Here is a 17,550-nt window from a genome sequence, read left to right as displayed (position 1 = left end):
ATCAGAGACCTTATTATATATATATATATAAAAAAAAATCGAATAACTTATTAGGACGAAGAACAAAGTAGCAATTTTATTGTGAAAATATTTAAAAGCAGCAGTTATAATGCTGCAGAATGCTAAGAGAATTCCCCAACTATCCTTAAACAACATAACATCACAAACATACATGATCAAAACTGCATTCTTTCTTTTTTTTTTTTTTTTTTTTTCCTTTTTCTTTTGCCTAAGAAATCTCCATTTAGAAATACAGAATCTTATTTATCACTTTTTATAAGTTAACTTAAGACTTTATATACGCACATATTTCATCCCAAGGTATACTATTAATATTCTTATAACACATATATCATTTGGCTGTTTAAGGGATAGTAGAGATAAAACATTTAGGCAAATAAGCTAAGTTTTATAACACAAAATTATATGGCAGCAAGTTCAGCCAAGATTCATAAACATAATTATTTGAGACCCATAAATATAATTATTAAATTTATGTCATCAATTTCCTATAAAGTTGGCTAAGGGAAAATGCAGTTTAAATGTCTACAGGTGCTAAAGATAATTTTAAGGGATAAAATATACATAACGTACAACTCTTAGCTATATTATAAAAATAAATAAATACTTAAAACTATATGAAATCACCTTACTTTAAAGCATATACATATTTACAAATATGAAGTTAGGATGAACTATATGAAAAACTACTGCTATTACACTATAATAATATTTCATGGAACTTTTATTATTTTTAATTCTATACTCATCAAAGTATAGTAGTATTATTGTTATTAATGGTTATTGCCATCACCAAGTCAGAGAGAAAAGATACCTTATCAGTGCTTAGCATCTCTCATCTTATGAATTTAATTTTCACTGTGTTGCCAGCTGCTGAAGTCTGAATTCCTGCTAGCAAGACGGCAATAACCATCAAAATAGCAATCTGGAGGGTGGCACAAATAAAAAGCATTTATTTCTAATGCATTTGAAAGAATTTGTTACAAGATCCTCACAACAAATAATCTCTACAGAAAGAGGGAAAAACTGTCAAATGTTCATTAGAGTGAGAAAAAAATAAGTAACTTATAGGTAAGTAAGATCTAGGGAAAACATTACACTACTGTGCAAAAGTATAATACAAGTTAAAATTATTTACAAAATGTAGTAATACAATACTAATTACAATGATCCTTTCTCTCAATTAAACTGTTTTCAACTAGGTTACCAGCATGATTCAGTATCTTACTCAAGAAAGTGTGGTTGCAGAGCTGAGCAAGAGCCATGGGCTGGTAGTTGAAGTGGTGGCAAATGATACAAAAAACAAGCTTATATAATGTAAAAAAAAAAAAAAAAAAACCTACACACTTCTCCTGTCCATACCCTCCAAGAATTTGTCTCATTCTTCCTTGGATTTATTCAAACCATCCACTTCCTCAACGATAGATGGAAGCCTGTTTCAATCACCAACCACCAGGCAAACTTCCACACATCTATCCTGTACCCATCCTTCCTCAACTTAAATTAATGCCCCCCTCATATTAAACTATAAGTGTAGTTTCAGCAAGAGAAAGAATGCCATTCCCATTCAGCTCAATCAGATCACCCCAGGTGCCTAGTCTCCAGAAGCTGCAAATTGAAGATGTGAAGCCTTTCTGGGTAAGAACACCCTTTTGTTCCCTTCACCAGTCTGGTTGCCCTTCTCTGCACCCATTCCAGCAAATCTACATCCTCAGGGGCATTCCTAGGGTATGTGGTACCTGTGTGCCAATAGCAATTTTGCGCCTGGGTGCTAATTGAAATTTGGTGCCCCCCCTAAAATTTTCTTAATATGTATATGTAAGTTTCGGGTTTTCAGATGCCCCTTGAATGTTGATGCATGGGTGCAGTGCACCTCTTGCACCCTTGAGACAGCCCGTCTCTGTACATCCTACCCATTCCGGCGCCTCCGTAGCCAGGTGGGAAGGAGCAGCAGTGCGTAGCACACGCTTCTTGATTAGACCGGGGTTCGAGCCCGTCACCACCAAATACGGAGGATGCGGAAAGGTCATTCAGGGAATGACCACCGCATATCCCGGAGCAATATGGCCTTAGTTGCTAATGCTCCTAAAAACCAAATAACAAATAACAAATAACCTACCCATTCCACTCATTCCTATATTCAAATCTATATTTTACAAGTGGATAATCACCACCTTTTCCCTGCTAGCAAAGTATTTTGTATATCATTGACATAATCCCCCATGAGCTGCTCTGGCAGCATGTCTGCACTGCTCAGAGAATTTCATATTAGACTGCACAGTTACCCCCGGGTCTTTTACATTTTCCACTAGCCTGAGTGTAGTACAACACAGCTGATAAGTAACTCTGGGATTACTGCTACCCATATGCAGTATCTTGTATTTGTCAATGTGAAACTTCAACTGCCATTTTTTAGCCCACTGACACAATTTTCTTAGATCTTGTTGCAGTAGATTCCTAGATTATTGTTGTTAACCACCTTTCCAAACTTTGTATCATCTGCAAACTTTGACAATAAGCCTGATATACCTTCATCAGTATCATTAATAAATATTGAAAACAACAATGGGACTAGCACTGAACCCTGGGGGACTTCACTGATAACATTAGTCCACAAATAGCAGCACCCATTGATATCCATTCTGTCTTCTTCCACTGAATCATCCCTTCATTCATAGCAGTAACACCCTTCACAATATGTAACACTTAGTCTACTCTCTTCACGATAGGTTCAGAAGAATCTGATTGAAGTGAATACTTAAGATATTATGAAGGCGACCAGAAACAATTGTGAACAGGTCTAACTGTAATAGCTAATGCTTTCTGAAACTAAAGAAAATGCATTCTTGGACTACATGATGAACACAGACAAGACGCAGCTGAGCAGTATGAACCAAAGGGCAAGTGACATCACAAGGTGTGAACATTGTTATCAGCACAACCAAAAAACTTCAACAATTTTGAAAGCAATGAAAACTGCCCATATAGTTTCCTCAGACATGAATCATGCATTTTTCTAATTGGCATCTTTAATGCCAATCAGAAAAAATGGTTGCATTGGTGCCAGAAATAACAAAGGACAGATAGAACTCTGGAGGCAAGCTAAATGGTCCACTGAGTCCTAATTTATGCTTTTCAGCGGTGATGGACAATGCACACAGGGAGGAAATCACACAAGGCACTAGAACCATCCTTGGGTACAGTGAATAACAGAACATATCTGAACATTATTGAGAATCAGATACACCTGGAAATTCTGCATGTTTACCCCATGGATATTTCAATCCCACAGTGCATCTGTGAGACGAAATAGAAAAGCATGTTCGCCAGCACAATCCTTTGCCCATATCACACCCGAAATTAAGTAATATGAATGGTCCAAAGTCCTCATGTCACTTTTCAACACTGTTGACTCCACAGCATAGTGTCTCAGAGCAATGATTTGGGCAAACAGTGGATCAGATAGTGTATATTTCATTTTTATATTGCTCATGGAATTACTAATGTTCAAAAAAAAAAATCATAAATGAATGTACTAAATGCTTAGTGCAGCTTTTTTTTGAGAATCCAGCCAACACTAAAATTATGGATTGCACTTTACTGCAAATTACTGAAGATTAAAAAAAGTCTTATAATGAAGTGACTAAAGCTTTGATCAAAATTGACACAACTAAAATGATTATCACATTTACGATCCAACTGGAAACACTTAACTTCAAAAACCCACCATTTGGAATTATTAGGTATTTATATAGCAAATTCTGAAATAATTAAAAGTCCACTATTAACTTGGACAATTATTACCCTTGCAGGGGACTGTAGGGGTCTGAGAGACACCAGAGCAATAGCTATTGCCCATTTAATCATTGGTTCAGGATTTTTTGTTGTTTCACAATCTACCTTTTTAGTTATACATACAGTCTTACTTGAGTAGTTTGGAAAGTGAAACATTATTCACTACTCAGATTTAAAACACAACAGGTATAACATATCATACTACAAGACTTGTGATCCGTTAGTTTTACAATTTCTGTTTTCAGCTTTATCTAAACAAGTACTGTTCTCATCAGACAATAGACACTACTGTTACAGTAAGTTAGGTACTGCTTAGTTTGTTTTAATTATTATATTAATTATATTAAACATATATAATAAATTAATATTATATTAATTATATTACCCATAATAATTTCTTAATTACTGTATATTCTATTAATTTATTTATTTAACAAAAAATATATTATGGATCAATGGTATATTTCAAGGAGGATTCTCAAAATAAATACATGTATATATACATAAAATGCACAATGATTTCATCAACTTGAAAATGAAAGAGCTTAGAAGGTTCATATTTATATAAGCATACTGTAATTAATAAAAGTTTTTTGTATTGTTGGAAACAGGTGCGAAAAAACAACCTTTTTTTTAAATTTTTCACTAAGAAGAAAACTTCTAGGCTAGTATTTTAATTTAAAACTATGTAGTATGATATAGTAATATAATTATTTAATAGCTGTACGAGGTATGATACATATACTAAAATTAATCTTTACATATAAGCAATTTTGATTTTATATAAGCTTAGCCTTCTTACTAGCCTAGAAGCATTAAGCTTCTAGGCTAGTAACTTAATTAATTGACTCTCATGCACAGGACCTAACAATGAGCCTAAGTCTGTTTCATATTGCTTTATTAGTATTATCTCTCAGTAGAAAAACACCTAAATCCAATAAGCTTAGTTGAATTAATGGCAGCAACTTCATAACATAAGCTTCCACTTATTGATGATTGGTAATCTGCCTATTCTGAAACACTGCTTTGATGGATATTATTCTACGATGTGCATTCAAAAGGTTTCTGGAATTTTACTATAAAAGTTTATTTAGTGAACAGTTGGGCTTACTAGCCTAATCACCTTCAAAGTGCTTTTCTTCTGTGTGGACACCTCCGTAGGTGGGTAGGAGCAGCAGGTAGCACACACTTCTTGATTATACTGGGGTTTGAACCCGTAACCACTAAATACGAGGATGCGGAAAGGTCAGGGAATGACCACCACATATCCCTGGAGCAATATGGCCTTAGTTGTTAATGCTCCTAAAAACCAAATAACAACAAACTTTGAAACATTCTTTAAAATCATGTTTATTTAGAGCACATAGGGCCACTTCAGCATTTTCTTTGATGACATCCACTCTAGTGAAATAACAACCCTGAAGCCCCATTTTTAGTTTAGGGAACAGCCAGAAGTGAGACAGTGCAAGGTCAGGATTTGTAGGGAGGATGCTGCATGAATGTGATTTTCTTTGCAGCCAAGAAGTGCTGCACTTCCATCACGGCGTAACTGAGTGCATTATCATGGTGCAGGATCCAGCCATCCTTCCATTTTTAAGGTTGTCTTTGCCTCACATTCTCACATAAACATGTCAGAATCTCAACATATAAGCAGCAGTAATGCTTCTCCATTAGTAACAAATTCATGGTGCACTATGCCCTCACTGTTGAAAAAAAAAAAAAAAAAATCAGCATGAATTTGAAGTTGGATTTTGTTGAACAAGACTTCTTGGGAAGTGGAGACATTTTTGTGTGCCATTCAGATGATTCCACCATGGTGTCATGGTCACAGGCGAAGGATCTTAGGAAGTTCAGATCCTGTAGAATTTTCAAACAACTCACGTGCGATGGCTTTTCTGCAGTCCATCTGATAGTCTGGCAGCAAGTGTGGAACAAACTTTGCACAATATAATGCATTATTAAATATTGTGTCAGGATTGTGTGAGCTTACAGACTGAGCCCACAGACAATCCAACTTCATGAGCAATCTCAACAACAGTCTTTCTATCATTTTGCATGAATTCCTTCACTTTTGTGACACTTTCACCATTTCATAACATCAAAAAAGCATCCACTAGGAGGTTCAGCTTCCAGTGTTTCCTATCCATTTTTAAACCAAATAAACCACTCGTAAAGTGCTATTTTCTTCAAAGCATTAACTTTCTCCATAAATTTTCTGTAATGCTTGCAGTGTCTCTGTAGCACTTTTCCCAAGTTTAAAGAACTTGATGTTAGCTTGCTGTTCAAACTGCGACAGTCCACAATCAGTGAACTGTGACACATGAGTGAAGTTGTTGAGCCAGTTTCCACTTGGCATGCATGCACACCAAGGTCAACATCAATGCCCTATGAAACCATATAGCCATGGCGAAAACTGTTTAAATACCAGTGTGTGATTCCGGGAACTTTTTGAATGTACTATGTATTCTGCATTTATCAGTCAGAAGAATGTAAGTTTTCAATATAGATTTTTTGTTGGGTTTAAACTATATAAAAAATAACTGTTGTGGCATGTGAAGTGTTTCATCATAATGCTGTTTAGAAAACATGGTGGCTAATTCACATTCTACAGGCAAGGGCAAGGGAGAAATTTATTAAAGAAGTTTCCCACATTAGATATTTATATAGCAGATTATCATTATTCACAGCAAAATCATTTTGTGTTATGTCCCCCCCCACCCCAAGTTCTTGTAATCTTACATTTTGGTTATGGGAATTTATCAGAAACATATATTCCCCAAACTGCCCAAATTATTTGATCACAAGAACTCAGAAAAAGAATACAGAATAAAAGAAATCTCCCCTCACAATAAATGAGCAACATAATGCACACAGCAATAATTTGTTTCCAAAATACAGAATGTGCGAAACTTCTCCAAAAATTAAGTTCTAGAAATGCTTCTCACCCCCTTTATATATGGTTATAGAATAGGCCATAGATGCTCTATCTTAACGAAAATTATATAAACATTTCATAGCAATTACTTTTTATACACTTTAAATCTACCCCACTGTAGTCCCATCCAAAGCATTTACAACCAAATGACAAGCAGCCTTCAAGTGCCCTCACTAAAATTATACATCCTGCTGATAACTTAAAAATGAAATGGTTATAAAGGCAATATCTGAAAATGTGAATGACAGATTACTAGTCATTCAAACTAGAAACCTTAAAAAAAAAAAAAAAAAAGGTAAACATTGCTGCCATTAGTTAAATTAATTTATTATTGAAAATACAAATATAAATATTTATACTGCTATATTACCAAGAGGAACATCAACTATAAAGTTCAATAAACTAAAGTCAATTGACAGCCCCCCCAAGAGAAAATTTAAATCAAGGACTGTTTTTTATCCCATTATTAAATTGCAAAATTATTACTCATGTTGAGATCTTCGAAGAACAGACTATCAGGAGAGAGACGTTATACTTAAGTAAGGGAAGGTGGCAGCATTATTTTTGGAAAGTGAAGTAAAAGCAGAAAGAAATATTTAGACAAAAGGAGAGTAAGAGAGAAACGTTGAAAGAAATAAATTATAGATAGTAATCTATCATTGATGTGCACATTACCCCAGTCATATTTTTATCATCCCAATCTCTATTAACAGAGGAATAAATCTTGGCTGATCTTTTAATGCAAGGAATGTACATGCAAAGAATAGAGCTACTCTGGGACCAATTTCATGAAATAACTTTATCTTCAATTTTAAACATTAATTTTAAATAGTAAATTTTTTACACTTTTTTCTATCATTACTATGATTAAAACAGAACTATATAAAATAAAAACTTACTTAGCTTAATAACAAAACAAAAGAAAAAATTGAATTTTGTATAGTGGTAATAAAATGCAGATCTGGAAAAGATCTGAATGATAATGAGAAATAACAAACTGAGTAAATTTTAAATTTAAGTTTAGAATTTAATTTCCTCCCTTATCATTTTACAACACAGGAATTTACTTCTTTATATCCATAAGGATTTAGTGGATATAAAGTTCACTTTTGAACTTGTTATAAGCTTCCATAATTCACATTTCATAGTATGAAACTCTAATGGCAAAGACAATCAGAAAAAATAAAACTAAAAAAAATCATCTGGTTAGGATATGCCATATAAGGTAGACGATATCCAAGTATGAGTAGTCTGATATGAATAACTATGTTAACTCAGTGAAATGTTTGGATTATTCAGGTTCATATTAGCGAAATGTAATGAGCAACAACAGAACTTTTCATTGAACCATGATAAGCCAGCTGAGGATGTAAGTTTTTTTTTAGCAATACCATTACATCAGGTGATTGCATAAATAATGCTGTTTTTTCACATTGCCAAACTTATTTATATGTACATCACCATAGGACTGCAAGGGTATTTTATTCCAATGCTGTAGTTAAAATCAAAAATGAAATTTGTACACTTTACTTGCATTCAATTTTGATCACGGAGAGAGACTTTCCGTTCTCATTAAAAACTAAGTGCCAATTATTCGGCACTAAGGCTTGAGCTCAAGTCCAAATTACAGACAAATAATGTTATCCACAATTCAGCCTAAGCTGTCAATAACATTTTAAATGTGAACTGTAGATAATGCATTTGTTTGTAAGTTGAACACAAGCAAGCAAAACTTAGTGGAAAGTACTGCCTTCAGTTAGAACAAAGCGTGTCTCTCCATGATTGAAATCAAATGCAGGAAAAGCATATGAATTTTGATTTGATGTATAACTCCATGCCATGTAGAATATTTTTATACTAATTTATATAAGCATTAGTCATCAAGTTAACAGTGATTTTTTTTTCAGATGTTAAAAAAAGATGGAGGAGTCAGAAGAAAACATTAGGTATATTATGTTCACATATGACTGTAACCACAAAAACCACTCAAGACATATGTGATAAGGAACCTCTAAATTCCAACAGTGATTCCAGATGTTCATAACTGTGACTACAGTTCAGCAAATTTATTTATGTTAACCCCTGGGCTGTGATGGGTATCACTGCTATGCTTTCTTCTGCACAATCTTTGTAAAGACAGGAACATTTAATAAGGATTTAAAAACAAATGCATTCAGACCAAACTTTTCAATTTAATGATCACCCACTGTGAGCAGCAGTTGAACAAAATTCTGCTGCAACTGTTGAAAGTCTTTCCCAGAAATTCAATTTAACCATTCCCCTCTTCAACTAGAAAACTTGGAAAACAGTTCCTCATATCATTGTACAATCTTTGTAAAGACAGGAACATTTAATAAGGATTTAACAACAAATGCATTCAGACCAAACTTTTCAATTTAATGATCACCCACTGTGAGCAGCAGTTGAACAAAATTCTGCTGCAACTGTTGAAAGTCTTTCCCAGAAATTCAATTTAACTATTCCCCTCTTCAACTAGAAAACTTGGAAAACAGTTCCTCATATCATTGTACAATCTTAGAGATTGGATAAACATTTGCACTTCACAGCACTCTTGTGAACTCCAAGCACTGTTTTTGAAGTACTTAGAGTACTCATTTTTCATCCCCAGTAATGACTGGGGATGAAAAATGAGTACTTTGCTGCAATTAAGCAATGCCAACAGTACGGTAGTGCAAAAGAATCTTCTACATTACAGCCGAGCAAATTTGTAGCAGTGCATTCAGTGGGATACTCAAGACATAGCTTATGCTGTCAAGGGTCAAATGAAAGTGGTTCCCCTCCCCCTCTCAATAACTGTTACTTTGTTTTTAAAATTCTCCACACACAGTTTAGGCACTTTTCCCATCTTTACACAAGATTTTTTATACCCTGCTCATAAATCTTCTACCTGATATTGATACCACTGTTAGGATTATTAGCATGTTTGCATAAAGCACCTTGTGTTCACCAGTATAATGGCTTGTTCAGAAAAATTTGTCAAGCCATACCAAATTTAATTAAAGTCAAACCAATGGAAATCCTTGGTCTGATTTTAATGTAAAAATGTGATGGATTTTCATGAGATTTTTATATTTGGTCCTTTTGGAAAGATTTGTTAAGCAATCTTAAATTTCATTAAAATTGGGACAGGTGCCTCCATAGCCAGGTGGGCAGGAGCAGCAGTGCGTAGCACAAGCTTCTTGATTAGACTGGGGTTCAAGCCCATGACCACCAAATACGGAGGATGTGGAAAGGTCAGGGAATGACCACCACATATCTCCAGAGCAATATGGACTTAGTTGCTAATGCTCCTAAAAAAAAAAAAAAAAAAAAAAAGAGAGGGGACAATCCAAATCTGGCAGTTAATATTTCTTTATCTTTCTGTTCACATGTAATAACTAATCTCTCAGCAGATGGATTTTCATGAAATTCTATATTTGGCTCTTTCAGAATGATTTACTGAGCCTACCCAAAGTTAACTAAAATCAAAACAATACAAATCTGGAAATTATTATTATTTTTTTTTTTTCATACATATCATGAAAGCTATCTGTGCACTGAATACTGTTTGTTGCTATGCGCTGACTGAAGGAATGAATGGTCAATATGGCAGATGAACAGAAATTAAATGCTCTCAGTTCATATATAAAAGTCATTCGATTTTTTTTTTTTTTTTTTATTATTATTATTATTATAAATCATGTATTATTTATATTTGCTAATGCAACTGAAATGTAATGTACTGCATACACTAACTAACCTTGTTTGATAGCTTTCATCACTTCACTGTCCTGCCAGATCATTCTTTAGTCTTCCAAGATGCTATAGGCAGACCCATAACTGCTATCCATCTCCAGATTTATCCTCTTCCTTCATAAGTGATTCAGTCACACTCATGGACACAACATACTGTTGTCAAACATTTTTCATACACCAGTGAACTTCTGTTGCAGAGAGCCCAACCACTTGATTTCCATAAAAACCTGAATAACATTACATAGCTTGACCTACCTATCACAGTGAGCCATATTAGCTTTACTGTTCCTATGTATTACTCCCTGAGTATATAGAACACCCAACTTGCCCTATTATTGTTCAATAGAAGCACTAGTACCAATCCATAACTTGTACCCATAGTGGTGCATAATTTAAATAAATTCAAACAACTGGAATTTCAATTTCATTTTACTCTCTCATATTTTAGATTTTTACACCCCAATAAAATCATCATAGCTAAAGTCCACTGCCAGCAACTCTCCAACAAGTCTGAGTGCTGCTTTGCAAGAAAAATGCCCTTCTCTGACAAATCACAATGTATTTTATCAAGACAGTATGCAACCTCAGATTGCTTGAAATCACATGGCATAATTGAGGAGTTATGTTCAGAAAAATATTCAGCTTATATTCACCATCCTTGCACTATCAGGTTACCATTTATTCAGGAATTTACAATGTTATCTAGTGGAAAAGAACCTGAAAGTTGGAGCTGTCAAAAATACCTTATTGTATTCTTTGCTTTAAAGTCAAAGAAATTTTATAAACTTGGTACTGATATAATATTTGCTGCAATAGTAATATCATTCACAGACTAGAATGATTCATATAAAATTTATCAAAATCTTCTACTTTCAAATCATGCCATCTTTCACTCGAAAATGTAAGAATCACCCTTCCACCATTTCAGAATCTTCCCTCTCAGCTCCAGCTGACTGCTCCATCGGTCAGTTTTCATACACTATCATAACCCCCCCCTCCATCGGTCAGTTTTCATACACTATCATAACCCCCCTCCCACTAATGATTTTCCATTTCTTTCTGGGAGAGAAAAAAAAAAAAAAGCACTTTCACTACACCTTACCTGAATTCCTATGAAACTTATTTCTCAATGCCTACCCTTTGTACTTTCATTTAGCAGTTAATCTTCTGTTTTGCCATCAAGTAATAAATAAGCATCAAATTTTGCTATAAATTTCAATATATCTATAAAACTTGCTCATCTGGGTTTTTGGGCATATGTGCCCTTAAGGGAGAGAGAAAAGAATCAAGAGAAAGGCACGTGTTTAAAAACAGTCTTTTCCAAGCAGAAAACCTTGATGACAGAATCTTAAACAATCCATAATCCTAAACAATCCATAATCCTAACAGAATCCTAAACAATCCATCAGTGTATTTACACCAATTAAAAAAGAAAAATGATTACGCTTCAATGCTAAACTGGCTTAAGAGAGGAACATCTAATAGCTTTAAACTACACATTGTGTGAAAGAAAAAAAACAGCATGTTAAAGAAATGAGAGTGGGGAGCAGATAAAGCAAATAATAATAATTAAAGAAGTAATGTAGCAGATAATATAAAACAAATAAGGGAGAAATAATGTACAGAGTCTGTATGAAAATAAATACATAAGTAAATAAAGCTTTTATTAACTTAACAAAACTTTTCTTCCTCTTCACACAAAACTTGATTAATAAACTTCCAAGTTATAAACTAAGATAATGATTACAGAGAAAGGATATTCCTCATCCCCAACCAAAATAAAGGAAACAAACTATCTGAAAAAAAAACTTAATTTCCAATTTTCATGCAATTCCAAAACAATATCACCCCCTCCACTACACACAAGAAACACACAAAAAAAAAGAAAAAAAAAAAAAAACCCCCAAGTTGAACACATTTTGAAAATAAAACAGAACTTTCCTCCTTCACTTAAAAATTTTCTCCTAGTTATTTCTAGAAGCAAAATAAAGCTCTGTCTAAGAATATATTTTGAAAATAAATTTCATTAAAAAAAAAAGGAAGGCTAATGATAATGCCCTGGTATGCTGATAAGACAAATATTTGCAAAAATACCAAGAAATATCGATATGGTGGGGTAATTATGAAGTGATTTAAATACCCGAAAGATAAAAGTAAAACTGGGAAATTAATATGCCAAGATATTAAAAAAATAATCTCACTAATATGAATAAACAGAAACTCATTCTATAAACAGCTGGGAGATACGACCCTAGGCCACTCAACAAAAAATCCAATTTCACTATTAAAAAACTATGTAGTTTGTATATGTAAATGGCTGCAAGTTTTTGCAACATAAGACTAAAAATCTTTTCTTCTAAAATGTGTATTTAGGGAAGGAGACAGATTATGAGACTTATCAATCTGGTGTAACAGCAGCTTAGACTGTAACAGAAGACAGAGCAATTTTTTTGAATCCTTACTAGCATAGCATAGCACAAGAATGCTAACTGCGACATACTTAAAGGCATACTGCTTCTTTTCAACTGAGGAACCAAATGGGTTTCCTGCCCTTCTCCACCAAACTAAGCAGATGTGGAATATCTAGGTGAATGCAGTCGATTTTTTTATCTCATCCTATCCATGGTTTCTTATAAGTTGCTTCTGTAAAGCTGAATGGAATACATTTACAAATTTCATTTAATGGACTACTTTTATTAATTTATGTATTTTAAATATAAACAAAAAGGTCATGCTGAACTTACCACCATCCATACTATGTGAACCAAATCGTCTGTTACTGTGTGTTCGTTCGAAATGAGGTGGAGGTCGGTCGATAAGTGCACTGGCCATCCTTGTTTGATATTGGGTGCGTCCTGAGTAGCGAAATTTAGAGCCAAAGCGAGGTAAAAACAGTTTGGGCTTTGGAGCAGGTTCAGGGGTCATTAACCTGAAAATAAATTATCATATTTTAAAGTTACTGATCTTTGTTAATGTCAAGAACTAACAAAAGTGTTAGATTAATATGTCTTTAGCTAAGCTAATATAAAATAGGAATAACAAGAAGAATAAATTAGTTTCCCTTTTCTTTTGGGTGAAATTTCTACTGGAATTTCGACATGATAATTTCAGACAATAAAATGATTTTTGCAAAGGGCTGTCATTTTAACTAACTAAAAGTGTCTTTCTTTCAAAGTGCTGCAGATACAACAGTTATCATGGTTATCTCTGATTATTAGTTTTTCTCAAATTTGTAGTAATAGCAGCAGTAATACTATTGGCAATAATTGCTGGCAGGCCCAACTACTACTGCCAATAATATAAAATGAGACAAAATAAAATTCACTCTGTACTGTCTACACCAACTGATGAGAGTCATCTACCACTTAACATTGCCTGGAAACACAGAGGGGCAGCATTCCTCTGTGTGGTGTGGATGCCACAGCTCAATCCCTGCTTACATTAGTTCACATTAGCTGAGGCATATGATGCAAGAAAGCAAGCTTACACAGCATCAGGGAGAGAAAAAAAAAAAAAAAAAAACACCCTTACCATTTCAAACATCCAGTGATTACAAATGTTTGTCTAGTTCAGCCTTAAATTTATTTAAGCTATCAACTTCCACAACAACAGATGGAAGTCTGTTCCAGCTATCTACTACCCGTTGGCTAAAGGCAAACTTCTGCACATCTATTCTACAACTGTCGTTCCTCAATTTGAATCTATTCCCCCTCAGGTTCTTAGTCAGAGCAAGCGGAAGTATCCCGTCAGCATTGAGCCTGCTCAAACCATTCAAGGCATTATACATCGCAATCAGATCACCTCGCAGGTGCCTAGTCTCCAGATGCTGCAACTTGCAGAACTTAAGCCTTTCTTTATAAGCACACCCCTTTGTTCTTCTCACCAATCTTGTTGGCCTTCTCTGTACTCGTTCTAGCAACTCAACATCCTTCCTAAAATGAGTCCTCCAGACCTGTATACAGTACTCAAGGTGTGGCCTGACATCTGGGGGGTCTCCTACAGTATACTAGGTGCAGTATTTCAGGACTTGCATATGGGGGTTTATAACCAGGATTAATAACAGTCCCATCATCCTGAAGGTGCAAGCAGAGATTTGGTTGTTGCAGAATGACCAGGCTTCACCGAAATTCAGCCTACTTGACTCAGATACTACCTGAATATCAGTTCCATCAGCATTTTTAGACTCCCAGGTAGCAAGCAAGCTTGCCATACCTAAGAGAATGTCTATCATAAACTTCAAGTATCAACTGATATGCATTTAAAAACACTTAACTATAAAAAATATAATTTTTGGTACTACCTGACTCATATTTTACATATATAAACATCTATAACTATCTATCATTTTAGAATTCAACTCTGTGCTTCCACCCAACAGTCCCATCCAATCCCACCTCACCCATTATATTGATTTCAGGAACACATATAAACTGAAAAATGCCTGCATACACGTGTGTGTGTGTGTGTGTGTGTGTGTGTGTGTGTGTGTGTGTGTGTGTGTGTGTGTGTGTGTGTGTGTGTGTGTGTGTGTGTGTGTGTGTGTGTGTGTGTGTGTGTGCACGCGCGCATGCATGCACCTATTATCACCCACTGTTGCATAAACTATGTCAATCACACTTTAATAAATCTCTAAGTGACCAATAAACAGATTTGGTTGTTATTGTTGGATTTTATTGGTGCATTAGCAACTAAGGCTATAACGCGCCCAATAACCAGAACTTGTAAACTTAACATAGTTCAATAACTTCATTATTTCACCACATTTTACGTTCACTGGTAAAATGAAACTTTACTTTTCAGTTTTTTGTTTAACATTATATTTATAGCCATAAAGAATGTGCCTGCTATCAAATATTGTTGCACAATTGCTATTCTTCTGCCTAGTAATTATATTTATGGCCACAGTAACATAAAACTCACTCATTTTTTAACTCACCTAAAAAATGTATGATGTTCAACACAGACTTTCCAAAGTCGTTTTGCTGCTCTGTGATTAGCTAACTTGAAACCTATTGTACTTTCGAACTGTTCAAGCTAAATAAAACAAAATAAGAAAACTATAGATAAACTTTATGTAATACATATTTCATAGAACAGGTTAAATTACAGCAAAAGTATAAAGAAGTATGGTCAACTCAGAGTCAAGTATCTCAATAATGATTAGTTGTTGATTTCTGAAAATTTGCATAAAAGTTACAAAACCATAACTTTTGAACAAATGCATTATTTGGAAGAACCCACATGTTACTGCTGGGAGACCAGTGCAGGGAGCTAAAGTCATGGCAAGGTATTCGGTAATAAAGCAGACTTTATCACTGGACCATTCTTCCAAAAAATGGAGAACACTAGCAGGGCTCTGGATGAACATGCACTGTAACACTAAATGATATTGTATATAGCAAATACCATTGAGAATAGTGATCAGGAAGATGGCATTTTCAGAATAGAATTATTTTCTAGAGCTTTGTAATAAAATGCAACCCAACCCTTCTAAATTTCCTTACCTCACCCTAGCCAAGTTTTGGCTTTGAGGAATATCTGAGAGCTAGTACGTAATTTTTGCTGTATTGGTTAGTTTTTATGTTAAACCCTTAGCACTGTTGCTGTTATGGGTATTGCATCAGGCATCCATGTAACCAGTGCATTATCCTATAGGCAAAAAAGACATCTGCCTAAGGCCCTGATCTGATGGGGGCTCCAAAATCACTGTTTCAAAAACTCATTGCTGATTTTTACTAATATTTTTAAGTGATTTTTATTAGAAACTGAACTTTCTACTTTCCATGGTCAATGAACTTTACTTGAAGATTAATTTGAAAATTACGTTGTTTTTTTTTTTCAAAAATGGTTTTGCCAATTTTGATGAAATTTTATATTTAGTTCTTATGTCATATAATTTGTTAGTTTTGTTGTCACAATAAAATGAAATTGAAAATGTTCTTCATTAGTTAGTTTTTTCTTTAGATGGGGCCCCAAATTCCATTTAGTCTTGGGCTCCATGAAGGTATAACGCACCACTGCATGTAACTATTCACTGATTGCAATAAAGTTTTTAATTTTAACTAGGCTTTTCACTGATTGCAATAAAGATATATAATCAGCAATTCCAAAGGGATGACTGTTTTCTAAGCAGCACGTTAGAGAGACAACAAGAGAAGTAACACTCTTGATCTGATTATTAGCAGTGATTATTCACGCATTAAGAAATCTGCAGATAAAAAAACCACTAGATGGCAGTAATCACAGTGTACTGATTTGGGATTTACTTAAAGATTTAACTACCATCAAGGGTAAAGGGAAGGGTTTTTGCTTTTGTAAAGGTGACTACAGCAGTCTAGACAGTTTTTAAATTCTATACAGTGGGATCAACTGATGATGTTACCATCAGAAAATTATAAATGGGAAGTGTTGAAGGAATTATTCATAGAATCTACTAGGCTTTTCATACCAACTAAGAAATACTCTTCAAGGTCTAAATGGATGCCAGATGAACTGATGAGACTCATGGCAGAGAAGAGTGCATGGGATGCATATAAATTATTGGGCAACAGAAGCCTATAGTAGATATAAACTAGTCTGTAATCAAATCACAAAGGAGGTTAGGCAAGCAAAGGCAAATTATGAGAAATCATTGGTGAAGGATGAAAAGCAAAACAGAAAAGACTTCTTTACTCATGTAAACACTAGAAAGAAGGGGATAAATCAAATTAGTCCGCTCGATATTGATGGTCTGACTGTTGATGTTTGATGTTTGACAAACTTAATAGTATTTTGCATCTACATTCACACATGAGGAATTTTTTAAGGGAAGAGGATGCCAGATGTTTATCAAATACTAACAGAAAGCTATGTGACTTTGTAATAACTGAGAGGAAAGTGGAAGAGAAATTTTCAAAGTTAAACATAAGAAAGGCATCTGAGGTGGATGGGATCTATTCAATTATATTAAGGGAGTTAGCAAAGGAAGTAAGCAAACCCTTAGCCATAATTATGAATGCATCCTTGGATTTAGGGGAGGTCCCTGCAGACTAGAGATGTGAACA

General features: G+C 34.4%; 1 protein-coding gene across 6 annotated transcripts in view; it reads right to left on the bottom strand.

Annotated features, from left to right (window-relative positions):
* LOC150086618 (uncharacterized) overlaps positions 1 to 17,550 on the bottom strand; it is a 344,793-nt gene that overhangs the window by 80,527 nt on the left and 246,716 nt on the right. For all 6 annotated transcript variants that reach the window (XR_016546895.1, XM_090372632.1, XM_090372628.1 and 3 more), the window contains 2 exons: positions 15,444 to 15,541; positions 13,252 to 13,436 (listed from right to left, as the gene is read on the bottom strand). Coding sequence is in view for 5 of the 6 variants with exons in the window: in XM_090372632.1 (XP_090228758.1) it covers positions 13,252 to 13,436; positions 15,444 to 15,541 (283 nt within the window). In the remaining variant the exon portion in view is untranslated. The remainder of the gene's footprint in view (positions 1 to 13,251; positions 13,437 to 15,443; positions 15,542 to 17,550) is intronic.

The sequence above is a fragment of the Mastigoproctus giganteus genome, chromosome 4 (assembly GCF_048544385.1).
Source record: "Mastigoproctus giganteus isolate SK-2022 chromosome 4, ASM4854438v1, whole genome shotgun sequence".
NCBI classification, from domain to species: Eukaryota; Metazoa; Arthropoda; class Arachnida; order Uropygi; family Thelyphonidae; genus Mastigoproctus; species Mastigoproctus giganteus.
The sequence above is the reverse complement of the archived record's forward strand: the minus strand, read 5'-3'. Positions and strand labels throughout refer to the sequence as shown.